This window comes from Rhinopithecus roxellana, chromosome 13 (assembly GCF_007565055.1).
Source record: "Rhinopithecus roxellana isolate Shanxi Qingling chromosome 13, ASM756505v1, whole genome shotgun sequence".
Taxonomy (NCBI): Eukaryota; Metazoa; Chordata; class Mammalia; order Primates; family Cercopithecidae; genus Rhinopithecus; species Rhinopithecus roxellana.
In genome coordinates, this window is record NC_044561.1 from 130,213,825 (window position 1) to 130,227,831 (window position 14,007).

The 14,007-nt window shown below is 49.2% G+C and overlaps 1 protein-coding gene across 3 annotated transcripts in view; it reads right to left on the reverse strand.

The window, feature by feature from the left end:
- The window catches only part of ATP9A (ATPase phospholipid transporting 9A (putative)), a 173,052-nt gene that overhangs the window by 25,737 nt on the left and 133,308 nt on the right, over positions 1 to 14,007 (reverse strand). For all 3 annotated transcript variants that reach the window (XR_004052706.1, XM_030915035.1, XM_030915036.1), the window contains exons 16-18: positions 6,413 to 6,505; positions 5,025 to 5,108; positions 2,622 to 2,792 (exon numbers count right to left, since the gene is read on the reverse strand). Coding sequence is in view for 2 of the 3 variants with exons in the window: in XM_030915035.1 (XP_030770895.1) it covers positions 2,622 to 2,792; positions 5,025 to 5,108; positions 6,413 to 6,505 (348 nt within the window). In the remaining variant the exon portion in view is untranslated. The remainder of the gene's footprint in view (positions 1 to 2,621; positions 2,793 to 5,024; positions 5,109 to 6,412; positions 6,506 to 14,007) is intronic.

A 14,007-nucleotide genomic window follows, 5' to 3' on the forward strand; every position in this document is an offset into this window, starting at 1 on the left:
GCTGTGGATTTTCTATGTAGCTGGACGAGCAAGACAGACCCTTCTGGGGTTTAACTCAGCTTATAAAACGCTGACCGTAAATGAGTCCGGTTCTCCCACATCATGTATTAGCTCACACTGCATTTCTCTGCTGTGGGTTCAGAGAGGGTAGATGACTTGCCCCAAACCACACAGCTACCTCTTGTCCTAACCAGGCCCAGAATCCGGGTCTTCAGAGTCCTCATGGAATGTGCTTCCTGCTCTGTGATTTTACCTCATTCACCCTTTTGTTCTCCTTGCTCCCAGCTGGGAGCAGTCTTGGGGCTACCAGTCAAAGAAAATCTGGATAGCAGGGAAAGTATAGGAAAGAAGATCATGACAAATGTCTCCCGAGCATCCACTACGCGCCCAGCACCCACGCTGAGCTCCCTGTTACCTTCATGACGGCTTCTGGAGGCTGGAAGTGGAAGCACTAAGAGCTTCAGTCATTTGCCAAGGGTCACAGAAGTAAAGGGAGAGGTAGGATGGGAACCCAGGCAGTGAGACGGGCAGAGGGAAGGCACCGGGCACTTCTCAGGGCTGAGCCTCTTGGGCCCTCTCCCCTGGCTAGGTCTGTTTTCCCTCAACATCCCGCCTGTCCTAAAAACAATATTCTTTTTGGTGAGCCTCGTTTAGTCATAGTTCTCAGGGTTTGATGTAAGAGAACAAACACTGGGGAAGGAATTAGGAAGCTCAAGTTCCAGAAAGGCATGAAAAGAAAGATCAGGTGCATGACGTGACTAATGTCCCATGCTGGGATGATGGGAAGGTGGTACAGAAAGGGCCCGAGACCCCAGCTCCAGTCCCAGCTCTGCTGCTTCCCAATGTGAGAACCTGGGGAACAGAGATGCCTCACTCAGCCTCGGTTTCTACATCCATACAAGGGGCTGAGGTAGAAAATATCCTGTGCAGCTGGCTGGGCACGGTGGCTCACGCCTGTAATCCCAGCACTTTGGGAGGCCAAGGCGGGTGAATCACCTAAGGTCAGGAGTTCGAGACCAGCCTGACCAACATGGTGAAACCACATCTCTACTAAATATACAAAATTATCCAGGCATGGTGGCACATATCTATAATCCCAGCTACTTGAGAGGCTGAGGCAGGAGAATCTCTTGAACCTGGGAGGTGGAAGTTGCAGTGAGCCGAGATCACACCACCACACTCCAACCTGGGAGACAGAGCGAAACTCTATCTCAAAAAAAAAAAAAAAGAAAAAAAAAAAAGAAAATTTCCTGTGCAAGGTCGTATCTTAGACTTTAATTACCAACCAACCTGCCCCATCCCAGGCACTCCCCTCCCCTTCTCCTCTAACAGGAAACTAGAAAGATAAGTCACATGTATGTACACCCTGTGAATAAAATATCTCGTCTTGGGATAACACAGTTTTGAGAAGGAGAAAAACTCCAAGACAAAGATGGAAGCAGAAAATGGAAACTCCAGAAGTCTTAGGAATGGCTAAGGCCCAACTGTAGACCCCACAATGGAGGAGAAATGGGCCAGACTTCCGGAAGCAAGAGCCCGTTGGTGATTTCCTTATGACGAACCAGGCCTGTGAGCCGAATGCACGTGACACAATCGTGTTTACAAGGAAACAGGCCACGCAGGGGTGGGAGTCCCCAGTGGGCCCGAATGTTGCCGGGCGTCTAACCTGTCCTCCTCCCAAGGCCCTACAGAAAGGACAGGCCCCAGGATGCAGCAGAGAGCCACTTTTGAGTGGAGGCCAGTGGCAGGGACACGTTTCCAGGAGCTCCAGGCCAAGGAGTTTGTTTGTTTACACCTCCCTTGGTCCACTGAGGACCAAGTCCTCACGCGCCCTCTGCTGGCCTCTCCAGATTCAACTCCTAGTATTTTTTTTTTTTTTTTTTTTGGGCCCAAACGGTAGAGTGCAAAATGCTAATATGACAGTGTGATGGCATTGGCGGTCACTCTGCTGGGTGGTCACTCACTCACTCGGCCACACAGCAGACAGACTGGCATGCTGCCACTCAACTGGAATTTAATGAGCAGCCGTGCACACTGGACGCTGCTCCGCCCTGAGCACCAGGGAGTCCAGTGGAGTCAGGAGAATCATCGGTACAGTAAAGGCAAACACTACACAAGACGCCTTCCAAAATCAGGGATGCAGGGCCAGGCACAGTGGCTCACACCTGTAATCCTAGCACTTCGGAGGCCGAGATGGACAGATGACCAGAGGTCAGGAGTTCAAGACTACCCTGGCCAACATGGTGAAACCCTCTATCTACAAAAATATAAAAATTAGCCGGGCGTGGTGGTACGCACCTGTAATCCCAGCTACTAGGGAGGCTGAGGCACAAGAATTGCTTGAATCCAGGAGGCGGAGGTTGCAGTTAACCAAGATCGTGCCACTGCACTCCAGCCTGGGCGACAGAGCAAGACTCCGTCTCAAAAAAAAAAAAAAAAAAAAAAAAAAAAAAAAATCAGGGTTGTAGGGGCAGAAACAGTGGCTGTGGCCCATTGCAGATAAGGCACTCCTGGTCTCCTCTGCTGCTGCTCCTACCCTTTCCCTCTCTGATCTCCCTGCACTGCTGAGGGAAAACCAGCATCGCTCCGGAGTGCCCTTCCCTGAGGCCAGCCCACCCTACCTTGATGCCAGCGTTCCTCAGGGTCTCCAGCGTGGGCCTCACGTCTGCCTGCAGCTGGTCCTCCACGCCCGTCAGACACAGTAGTTCCATCTCCATCTCCAGGCTTTCGATCACCGTGGCCACTTTGAGGGAGCGGTCGTGCACACTCAGCTTGGCCTGGACGTAGCGGGCCTGGGACACATCGGCAGATGCAGTCACTGCTTAGGGCGAGGAGAGGCCAGGCTGACTGGCCAGTGCCAAGAGTACAAGGGCCATGCCCGATCCCCGCCACACAAGGTGGGGACCCCAGGTGAGCTGCAACCCACAGGGGTGACACAGGCTTCCAGCTTCCTCACAAGTCCTCCATGTAGACACTGCACAGACCTGAGTCCCACCCTACACGCTACACTCACCTGCTGGGAGACTTCCAGCAAGTCACTTAACCTCTCTGAGCCGTGGCCACGAAATGGCAATAACAGCACCAACCTCACTGGATTGTCTCAGGGACGGGCACAGCCAAGATCTCAAAAAAACAGTAAGTTCTCCCACACACAACATGTACTTTGTAAACCAAACTGTGAGTCACCAGGTTTTCTAAAGACCAAGTCGAGTTTCTGAAGACCATCCACCCAAACTTCCGCTTCTTGTCTTTATCATGTTAGTAAAAACCTGGAGGAAAACCAGTCATCTCCTAATGGGCCTGCTCAAAGCACATGCTTTTAAAATTAAAAGGCAGGTAGCATTTATCAGGGCTAGAATGCTTGTTAAATAATGGCTTACAAAGAACTCAAATTCATTAGAGAGATCCAGGTAGTTTCTCCGTGTGGAGCAGGGCAGGGCCCCAGGAAGCATATCCCGCCTCCCTCCCTTGCATTCCTGCACGCTGCCTTTAGGCCAGGCACCAGAGACACGCAGTGAACAAGACAAGGACCTTCCCCTCAGGGAACACACAATCTATGGGATGGGATGACAATAAACAAGTCAATAATCTGGTTCAACCCCAACATTTTTACAGCTTAAAGAAATTAGGGAGGTCGGGTGTGGTGGCTCACGCCTGTAATCCCAGCACTCTGGAAGGCCGAGGTGGGCAGATCACCTGAGGTCAGGAGTTTGAGACCAGCCTGGCCAACATGGCAAAACCCTGTTTCTACTAAAAATACAAAAATTAGCCAGGCGCGGTAGCACATGCCTGTAATCCCAGCTACTTGGGGGGTTGAGGGAGGAGAATCGCTTGAACCTGGGAGGCAGAGGTTGCAGTAAGCCGAGATTGTGCCATTGGCACTACAGTCTGGGCAACAAGAGTAAAACTCTGTCTCAAAAACAAAAAAAAAAAAGGAAAGAAAGAAAAAGAAATTAGGGAGCCGAACCAGGTGCGGTAGCTCACACTTGTAATCCCAGCTACAAGGAGGTTGAGGCAGGAGGATGGCTTGAGGCCAGGAGTTTGAGATCAGCCCGGGTGGCACAGCAAGACCCCCGTCTCAAAATAAATGTGCAAAAAAAAAGAGAAAAGAAACTAGGGCTCCAAGAGAATGATTTATGCCACATTTTCCTGAAGGCATACCATGTGCCAAGGACTGTCTTTAACTATCAAGGATACAAGAATAAACCAGGTCAGACGCAGTGGCTCACGCCTATAATCCCTGCATTTTGGGAGGCCCAGGCGGGTAGATCACCTGAGGTCGGGAGTTCGAGAACAGCCTGGCCAACATGGTGAAACCCTGTCTGTACTAAAAATACAAAAATCAGCTGCGCATGGTGGTGGGCACCTGTAATCCCAGCTACTTCGGAGGCTGAGGCAGAAGGATCCCTTGAACCTGGGAGGTGGAAGTTGCAGTGAGCCAAGATTACACCACTGCACTCCAGCCTGGGCGACAAGAGTGAAACTCTGTCTCAAAAAAAAAAAAAAAAGAAGAAGAAGAACAAACCAAACTTGTGAAGTCCCTGCCCTCAAAAATATTTTATTCTGGAAAGGAGATAGACAAGATCAACGCTAAATATATACATATATATGAACAGGGTCAAGTTTATATTTTTCTGGCCTCTCTAGATTCAACTCCTAGACATAGTTTTTGGCCCCAAATGGTAGCACACAATGATAGTGACAAGTGCAATGAAGAAAGTGAAATGGTGTGATGGATGGAAAGTGAGAAGGAGCCTTATACAGGTGGTCCAGGAAGACTTCTTGGAGGACATGGCTTTTGAACTGAGACCCAAAAGAAGCGAGGGAATGGGCCATGGGGCTCTGTGGGTGAAGAGAGTTCCAGGCAGACAAAACAGCAAGTACAAAGGCCCTGCAACAACAGTGAACCCAGTGTGCCCAGCAACGACATCAGAATGGCTCGCACAGAATGAGGGATGGTGGAAGGAGTGACCAGGAGGCAGGCAGGGCTGCAAAGGCAATGGAAAGGTTCCAAAACAACTTACTTCGAAGTCCTGATACTGCTCCTCTGCGAGAGACTTCTTTGCCACCACAAGCACCCGCAGCCCTTCTCGGGCCATGTTGCCACACTGAAAAATAGACCATGGTCAGAGTGGGAGTGGTGCCGAGAGCTCCTGACTTCACTGGGAGGAGGAGGTTGCAGTGAGGGACCACCACAGGGACAGGGAAAATGGCAAATCAGAAAGTTATTTCCCCTACAGCAATCCTCCCTGGAGCAAACCTTCTACAGGGGAGGTTGCAGAGAGGCAGCCGGTGGGCCAAACATGGTCCCACATACAGATTGTCTTTGACTAGCACATATATGTTTCCAAAGTCAACATTCTATGGTCTCACACACTAATCTGGATTGCTGAATGGGTGGAAAAACTGAGCATCTGACAAAACCAGGTGCATTTGCCCAAATCACCACAATCAACGATGGCTGAGGAGCGGTGGCCTCCGCGTGTTCCCAGGACGCGGAGGTGTCAAGTGAAGAACACTTCAGCACGTTTTACACGCAAAGTGCAACTCTGCTCAAAATCACAACCTGTTTGTTCATTTGCATTAACTGCCAGGCCCCTGTAGACGTTTGAGTTTGCAACCCTCAAGCTGAGAATCTAATGCAAAATGTCAATTCCCCACCTAGAGCTAAGAGATGGGACAAAAATGGCCTGAAAAGCCTGAGTACTGTTTCCCTCCTGCTGCTGGTCAACTGTCCATGTCACAAACCAGGTTGGGCAGCCCCTGATGTGGCCCCCACAGACCCCCCTCCTGGAACTCACATTCTGTTATAACTGCCCACCCTTTGAGTGTGTGCTGGCCCTAGTGACTTGTCCCTAACAAACAGGATAGGCGAGAGTAAGAGGATTTCACATCTGAGATCAGGTGAGTAAAGACAGTGACTTCCATCTTGTTTGCCCTCTCTTGTTCCCTCACCTGCTCTGTTTGATGAAGCCAGTTGCCAGTCTGTGAGTGGCCCTATGGGAGAGGCCCACCTGCAAGGAATAGAGGGCAGCCTCTGGCCAACAGTCGGCAAGAACCTGAGACCCTTAGTTCAACAGTCCAAAAGGAGCTGAATGCAGCCCACAACCACTGAGCTTGCTCACAAGTGGATCCCACCCCAGTCAAGTCTTGAGATGAGACCACAGCCCCAGCCAACATCTGAATTACAGCCAGTGGGAGGCCCTGAAGCAGAGGATGCAGTTCAGCCACACCAGGATCCCTGACCAACAGAAACCATTATATATCAATTGGGTGCTGCTTTAAACAGCTACATTTCAGGGTGGTTTGTTACACAGCCACCAATAACAAATACAGAGACCCACCTTACCATGCAAGGGTCTGCCTCTGCAGAACGTGCTTCCAAGGTCTGTTTTAACTGCATCACACTTACCTCTTCCTCCAACCAGTCGTTATACTGAACAATGCCAGCCATGACCACATCTGCTCCCTTCATGTAAAACGTAATTTCTCCAGTTGATTCATCCTAGAGAGGGAGGCCAGAAGGAATGAGAAACTGAAAGGAACACCCTCTTTTGGCTGCAAACCTGCTTCCCACGACAGACGGTATATAAAGTGCTCTTAACAGACATCAATGTTTTTTCACTTGGCTGAAGATGAAAAGCAAGAAGGGGCCTTATTTAGGGGCAAAGGCTACAGAAAATAAAAGGAAAACTCGAAGCATTTGGAAGATTATTCAATGACGAAAGCAAGATCAAGTGGATTTAAGACCTTTGTTTTGAAAGTTATTACTATTTCAAATGGAATAAACTCACATGCTATGATTTTAGATTTACACTTGGGACTGCAGATATCATCAAACTGTGGTCCACCAAAAGAATAGGGAAGATAAGGACTAGAACAGGGAGTCTCAACCTCGTCACTGTACATATTTGGGGCAGGATAAGTCTTTGTTCTGCAGGGCCCCTCCTGTGCACTGTACAATGTTGAGCAGCAGCCCTGGCCCCTACGCACTAGAGGCCAGTCATACCCGCCATGGTGACAACCAGAATGTCTCTAGACTTTAGCAAATGTCTCCTGGGGGCAAACTGGCTGTCTCAGCTGAGAATAATTCCAGATCCCTACGTCTGAGGACCTGCCTAGAGATCCAACTACCCAGAGTTTCCGCTCACCCTGACCAGATTTTCTGGGTAGTGGGTAGCACCATGGCACAGGCATCAAATGCTTGCGCCAAGTACCAGTTCGTAGTTGTGTGCAGCTGGACAAGCTACTCCTCTTCCCTAAACCTCAGTTTTCTCATCTGTAAAACAGAAATCAAGCATGTAGCACAGAGACTGATGCACAAAAAGGGCCCCTCAGTGGTATAACTGCTGCTGGGATGAGAGTGACTTCCCAAGTCTCCCAGCCATACTGTACATAGAGAGCAAGGCTCAGCCCAGTACTCTCAACAGGGCAATGTGGCCCTCCAGAAGACATGTGGCAATGTCTGGAGACACTCTAGGTGTCAACGCTGGCAATGTCCTACTAGCATCTGACGGGTGGAGGTCGGGGTGCTGCTCACCCTCCTACATCACACAGGACGCCCCCAACCACCACCAGGAATTCCTCCAGCCCTAAAAGTCAACAGTGCTGAGACTGAGAAGTCCTGGCTTTGAGGAATGATGGCGCAGCCACAGATCCTTCCCCCATTTCCCCCCAGTGACTTGCATTGCTGGGAGGTGGGAGGCAGCAAAGACAGGCAAGAAAATTCAGCATGGCCATCAATACCTTGTGCCTAAATTTTGCTACTCCAGGAAGCTCAGAATAAATGCCCATAAAGTCTTCACTGAATATGGAACCATGGAGACAAAAGTGACTGCATCTCAAGCCGGGTGTGGTGGCTCACGCCTGTAATCCCAGCACTTTGGGAGGCTCAGGTGGGTGGATCACCTGAGGTCAGGAGTTCGAGACCAGTCTAGCCAACATGGTGAGACCCTGTCTCTACTAAAAATACAAAATTAGCTGGGCGTGGTGGTGCATGCCTATAATCCCAGCTACTCAGGAGGCAAGGCTGGAGAATCACTTAAACCTGGGAGGTGGAGGTTGCAGTGAGCTGAGATTGCACCATTGCACTCCAACCTGGGCAACAAGAGCGAAGCTCCACCTCAAAAAAAAAAGTGACTGCATCTCAGATGCAAATGTGCCATGCTGGCTTCTGATTAGCCAAATCCCGTGAACACCCCCAATTCCTACGTAATTCACCATCCTTCACGTAAGAGTCTATCAACCTTGACGTTATCACACAAATTACAGGTGATGACACATACAGCCTTCTCGCCTCTCCTGGAAGGTGCCTGTAATTGTCCCGCTGGGGCACGCGGACCCTTTCCCTGTGGTGTAAGCCCTGGGTCTAGGGAGTAACAGTGTGGAGATCCATCTGTTTTGCTGCCACCCAAAACTACACTTCTGTCTGCTCAGCTCCCCCAAAACCCACGTTTCTATGTGTAAGTTTCCCCAATAAAACAACCTGTAACAACAAACTGGATCTGTCGGCCTTGTTCTTTGGTTTCGGCTCCTTCGGGGGCCCCTTTGCCTCTACAGCCCTTTCACGGAACAGAAATACCCAAAATCAGATAGTGGTAGAGTTTCCTCTTTTAAAATAACTTTCAAATGCCCCTTAATCACCGACAATCTTTTAGAACAACATGCTGACTCATAAAAGCACCCCCAGGCCCAGACAGGCACCCGCGTTGAAAAGTGTTCAACTGCACACTTTATCTTCGATAGACTGCAGCTATGCCTGCTCTTGACGCAGGCCAAAGAGAGCTGTGGGGTCTGCACATTAAAGCATCCGAGGTTTTATTTTTTTCCTTCCCCCCCACAACCAAAGGGTGCTCAACAACATGGCCGTAGGAAATGATGCTCCCAGCCCAGCTTCCTCACTATGAAAAGGGCTCGAGCGAGTTCAGAAGTTCTGTCCAATATAAATACCGCATCAACGATCTCCTCCCATGAGTCACTTCCTCCCACGGAGTTCATCACAAGTTTACTTCGTTCCCATATTATGGCAAGATTACGCCATAACTTTACAGAGATCAGCCGGCTGTGTGGCATTGTTTGGGGGCCTCATCTTTTCCCACTGTGGTCGGCATCTGGCACCTGCTCAAAGGCCTCTTTTAGTCCAGCAGTGACAGTGCTATGATGATCTATAGCCACGATCCAAACCCGTGGCTCCACGTGGGAAGGGGGAGAAGGCATCGGAACATCTTGTATGCCACGAAAACAAAACAGGGACACAACCTTCCTGCAAAAAGACAGCACACGAGTCTTTCTCCAACCTTGCCTGATTTCTTAAGAGACAAAGATTCACATAAGGAAATGGCCTTGTTTTGTGGGTGCAAGAAGGTGCCACGTTGCACTGTGCATGTGCTCACATGTGTTTTAAAAAGAGACCGGGGAGACCCAAATTGGGGCTGTCCACAGTCACTAAACCAAGTCGAGAGAAGTTTTCTTTTTTTTTTCTTATTCTTATTTTTTTCTTTATTTTTTTGAGACAGGGTCTTGCTGTGTTGCCCAGGCTAGAGTGCAACAGCACAATCATGGCTCACTACCGCCTCAACCTCCTGGACTCAAGTGACCTCAACCTGGACCTCCTGACCTCAACTTTCCTAGCAGCTGGGACTACAGGCATGTACCATCATGCCCAGCTAATTGTTTTGCTTTTTGCAATGATGCTCAGGCTGGACAGAAACTCCTGGGCCCAAGTGATCCTCCTGCCTTGGCCTCCCAAAGTATTACAGGCAAGAGCCACCATCCAAGCCTAGGAGAAGTTTTATAACTGAACTAAAACTTCCTCACACCAGGTACTTGGACAGTCATTTGCATACAGCATTCAGGTTATATGAACACATCACAACAGGGTTTCCCAGGCCCTTCCTCATGGTGGGGGCTGTCCTGTGCACTGCAGGATACTGAGCGACATCCCTGTTCTCCACCTATGAGATGCCGGTAGCATTCCCAGCCTCTGGTTGTGACAACCACAAATGCTGCCAGACACTCTCGAATGCCCCCAGGATGAGAATCACCACATTAGAGGAGTGTGGTGAGGTTTGTGCCAAGGGGAGAACTAGTCCAAAAGCCCCAGAGGCCCAGTTTCACCCACCCAACAAAAGATAAAGAGACAGGTCAGAAAATGACAAAAAATAGCAAAATAATACTTATTTCATTAAAGATAACCTCACCAAGATGGACATTCACAGCACTATTTTTAGTAGTCAAAACCGAGAAACAGGCTAGCGCAGTGGCTCACACCTGCAATTCCAGCACTTTGGAAGGCCGAGGCTGGTGGATCTACCTGAGGTCAGGAGTTCAAGACCAGCCTGCCCAACATGGTGAAACCCCGTCTCTACTAAAAAATGCAAAAATTAGCCAGGGGTGGTGGCGCGCAACTGTAATCCCACCTACTCAGGAGGCTGAGGCAGGAGAATCACTTGAACCCAGGAGGCAGAGGTTGCAGTGAGCCAAGATTACGCCACTGCACTCCAGCCTGGATGACACAGTGAGACTCGGGCTCAAAAAAAAAAAAAAAAAAAAACAACTGAAATGAGACACAGCCTAAGCAGCCAAAAAATAAGTTAATGAATAAAATAGTGGCGTATTCTTTCAACAGAACACTGCATGTGCATTAAAAATCATTAAAATCAGATTTTAATAATATGAGAAAATTCTCATCATCATAGTTCAATGAGGGAGGAAGTTTAGGAAGCCTTCTATGGAGCTCAGTGCCCATTTTATCAAAATGTGTGTGGATATTTACACTCGGATATGCTTAGAAAAGAGACTGAAAGGAAAAGGTAAAAGGTCTTTTGGGGGGTGAAAATGGAGATGAACTGGTCAGGCACGGTGGCTCATGCCTGTAATCCCAGTACTTAGGGAAGTTGAAGCGGGAGGACTGCTTGAGGCCAGAAGTTTGAGACCAGTCTGTGCAACATAGAGAGACTTTGGCTCTACAAAAAAATTTAAAAATGAACTGGGCATGGCAGTGCATTCCTGCAGTCCCAGCTACTTAAGAGGCAGAGGCAGGAGGATCCCTTGATTCCAGGAGGTCAAGGCTGCAGTGAGTCATGTTCACACCACTGCACTCCAGCCTAGGTAACAGAGTGAGATTCTGTCTTGAGAAAGAAAGAAAAGAAGAGAAAAGAAAAAAAGGGAGGGAGGTGAAAGAAAGAGAGAGAGAGAGAGAAGGGAGGAAGGAAGGAAGGAAGGAAGGAAGGAAGGAAGGAAGGAAGGAAGGAAGGAAGGGAGGGAGGGAGGGAGGGAGGGAGGGAGGGAGGGAGGGAGGGAGGGAGAGACGGAGAGAGGGAGAGACGGAGGGAGGGAAAGAAAGAAAAGAAAAAGGGGAAGGGGAAGGAAGGAAAGGAAAAAAAAAGGGAAAGAAGGAGAGGGAGAGACAAAGAGGAAGGAAGGAAGGAAGGAAGGAAGGAAGGAAGGAAGGAAGGAAGGAAGGAAGGAAGGAAAGAAGGAAGGGCAGGCAGGCGGGCAGTTTTGATCCCCCTCTTTACCTGTAATTTTTTGTTCTAAATGCCTTAACTGTGAATGTTTTTTAATAACCTGGGAAGGGGGGGCATGCCAGGTTAAAACGAAAATAGATTTGCCCATCTGACAGCATCGCAGACTCTGAAGCACAGAGTCCCTGTTCTTCCTGCTGGAAGACACACGAGCCACATCTCAAAAAAATGTAACACGTCCTTCATAACTAGATGAAGAGTGGCCTATGCCATTCACTTATTCTAGAATGGCTGATATTAGGGACTGTTCAATGATGAGTCAACCCTCAAATGACCTTAGCAGAGCCCACGGCCCTAGGTCTTGAAAAAATTCAGGCTGGAACAAAATTAAAGTAATTCCATAGGAGATAATGACACTCATTCCCCAGGAAACACCCCACCCACAGGATTTATGCTGCTGCTTCCAGACCACAGATGTTCTTGACATCAGATGCACACTCAAGATACAGTTTAGAAGCCAGGGATCCAGCCAGGTGTGGACCAGTGGGAAAAGCAGCAGCTGTGTGGGAGAGAAAGCTCCCTCTCCACCCAAGAGTTGCCAAGGACACAGGTCCTACAGAGTCTGAAAGAACCTATTGGCCTCTGGACATAAAAATCCCCTAACATAGGGCAAACATGGTGGCTCATTCCTGTAATCCCAGCACTTTGGGAGGCTGAGGCGGGTGGATCACCTGAGGTCGAGAGTTTGAGACCAGCCTGGCCAACATGGAGAAACTCCATCTCTACTAAAAACACAAAATTAGCCAGGCATGGTGGCACATGCCTGTATTCCAGCTACTCGGGAGGCTGGGGCAGGAGAATTGCTTGAATCCAGGAAGCAGAGGTTGCAGAGAGCTGAGATCATGCCATTGCACTCCAGTCTGGGCAACAAAAACGAAACTCCGTCTCAAAAACAAACAAAAAACACCCTAATGTGTGCCGTTTCAATCACATTCATGGTGTGCGTCTCTGGTTCCTCAACACAAGAGCTCAGTGCCACCTCCATCTCCTCCAAAAGCCTTGAAAGTGGCTCACAAGGACCCACACCTCTTGGTACTCAAGCCGTGCACCAGCCACCCCCCTGGAATGGGGCTGGACCCAGTGACTTGCTTCTGATAATGGCATGAGGCTGACGTGAGGGGAGGTCACCTCTGAGAGTGGGTGATAGAAGACTGTGACTGCCATCTTATTCACTCTTACCTGTTCACTCTGATGAGGTAGCTGACGGGGAGCTGACTACAGGGAGGCCCACGTGGGAAAGCACTGAGGGTGGCCTCTGGCCAACAGCCAGGAAAAGAACTAAGGCCCTCAGTCCAACAACCCACCCAGAGCCGAACTCTGCCAACAACACTGACGTCTGCATGTGGATCCTACCACCATAGAATCTTAGATCCCTTAAGCCCAGGCTGTGAGAGACCCTGAGCCAGAGGACCTAGCCAAGCCTGCCACAGAAACTGTCCTGGCCACAGAAACTATCAGTTAGCAAATAGAAAATAGAGCCCCCAGTTAGGTGTGGTGGCTCATGCCTGCAATTCCAGCACTTTGGGAGGCTGAGACGGGAGGATCATTTGAGATCAGCCTGGGCAATATGGTGAGACCCCATCTTCACCAAAATGGTAAGAATTAGCAGAGTATGGTGGTGTGCACCTGTAGTCCCAGCTACTTGGGAGGCTGAGGCAGGAAGGTTGCTTGAGCCTGGGAGGTCGAGGCTGCAATGAGCCGTGATTATGCCACAGAAAGAAAGAAAAAAAGAGAAGAGAAGAGAGAAAAGAAGGAAAGAAACGGAGGGGAGGAGGAAGGAAGGAAGCAAGGAAGGAAGGAAGGAAGGGAGGGAAGGAGGGAGGGAGGGGAGGGGAGGGGAGGGGAGAAGAACAGAGAACGAAGGGAGGGGAAGGGAGGGGAGGGGAGAAGAACAGAGATCGAGGGGAGGGGAGGGGAGGAGAGGGGAGGGGACAGAGGAGGGGATGGGAGAGGGGAGAGAGGAGGGGATGGGAGAGGGGAGAGAGGAGGGGAGGGGAGGGGAGAGGGGAGGGGAGGAACTTCCTTATTCCAGGGAAATACATTTTCTGGAGTAAGGGAATGCATTTCCCTGTAAGAAAGACCCCAGTGGATGTCTAAGACCATAAATAATACTGACCCCATATACATTATGTTTTTTCCTACACATACATACTTATGATAAAGTTTAATTTATGAATTAGGCACAGTAAGAAATTGACAATAACTTATAACAAAATAGAACAATTATAATATGCTGTAATAAAAGTAAATAAGGCTTGCTTGAACACAAGCACTGCACTACCATAACAGCCAATCTGAGGGTTCCTGAGTGTCTAGCAAGCAGGCAGGTAGATGGTGTGAGTACACTAGACAGAGATGATTCATGACCAGGAGGATGGAGTAGGATGGCATGAAATTCATCACACTACTCACAATGACACACAACTTAAAACTTACGAATTGTTTATTTCTGGAACTTTCCATTTCATATTTTTAGACTATA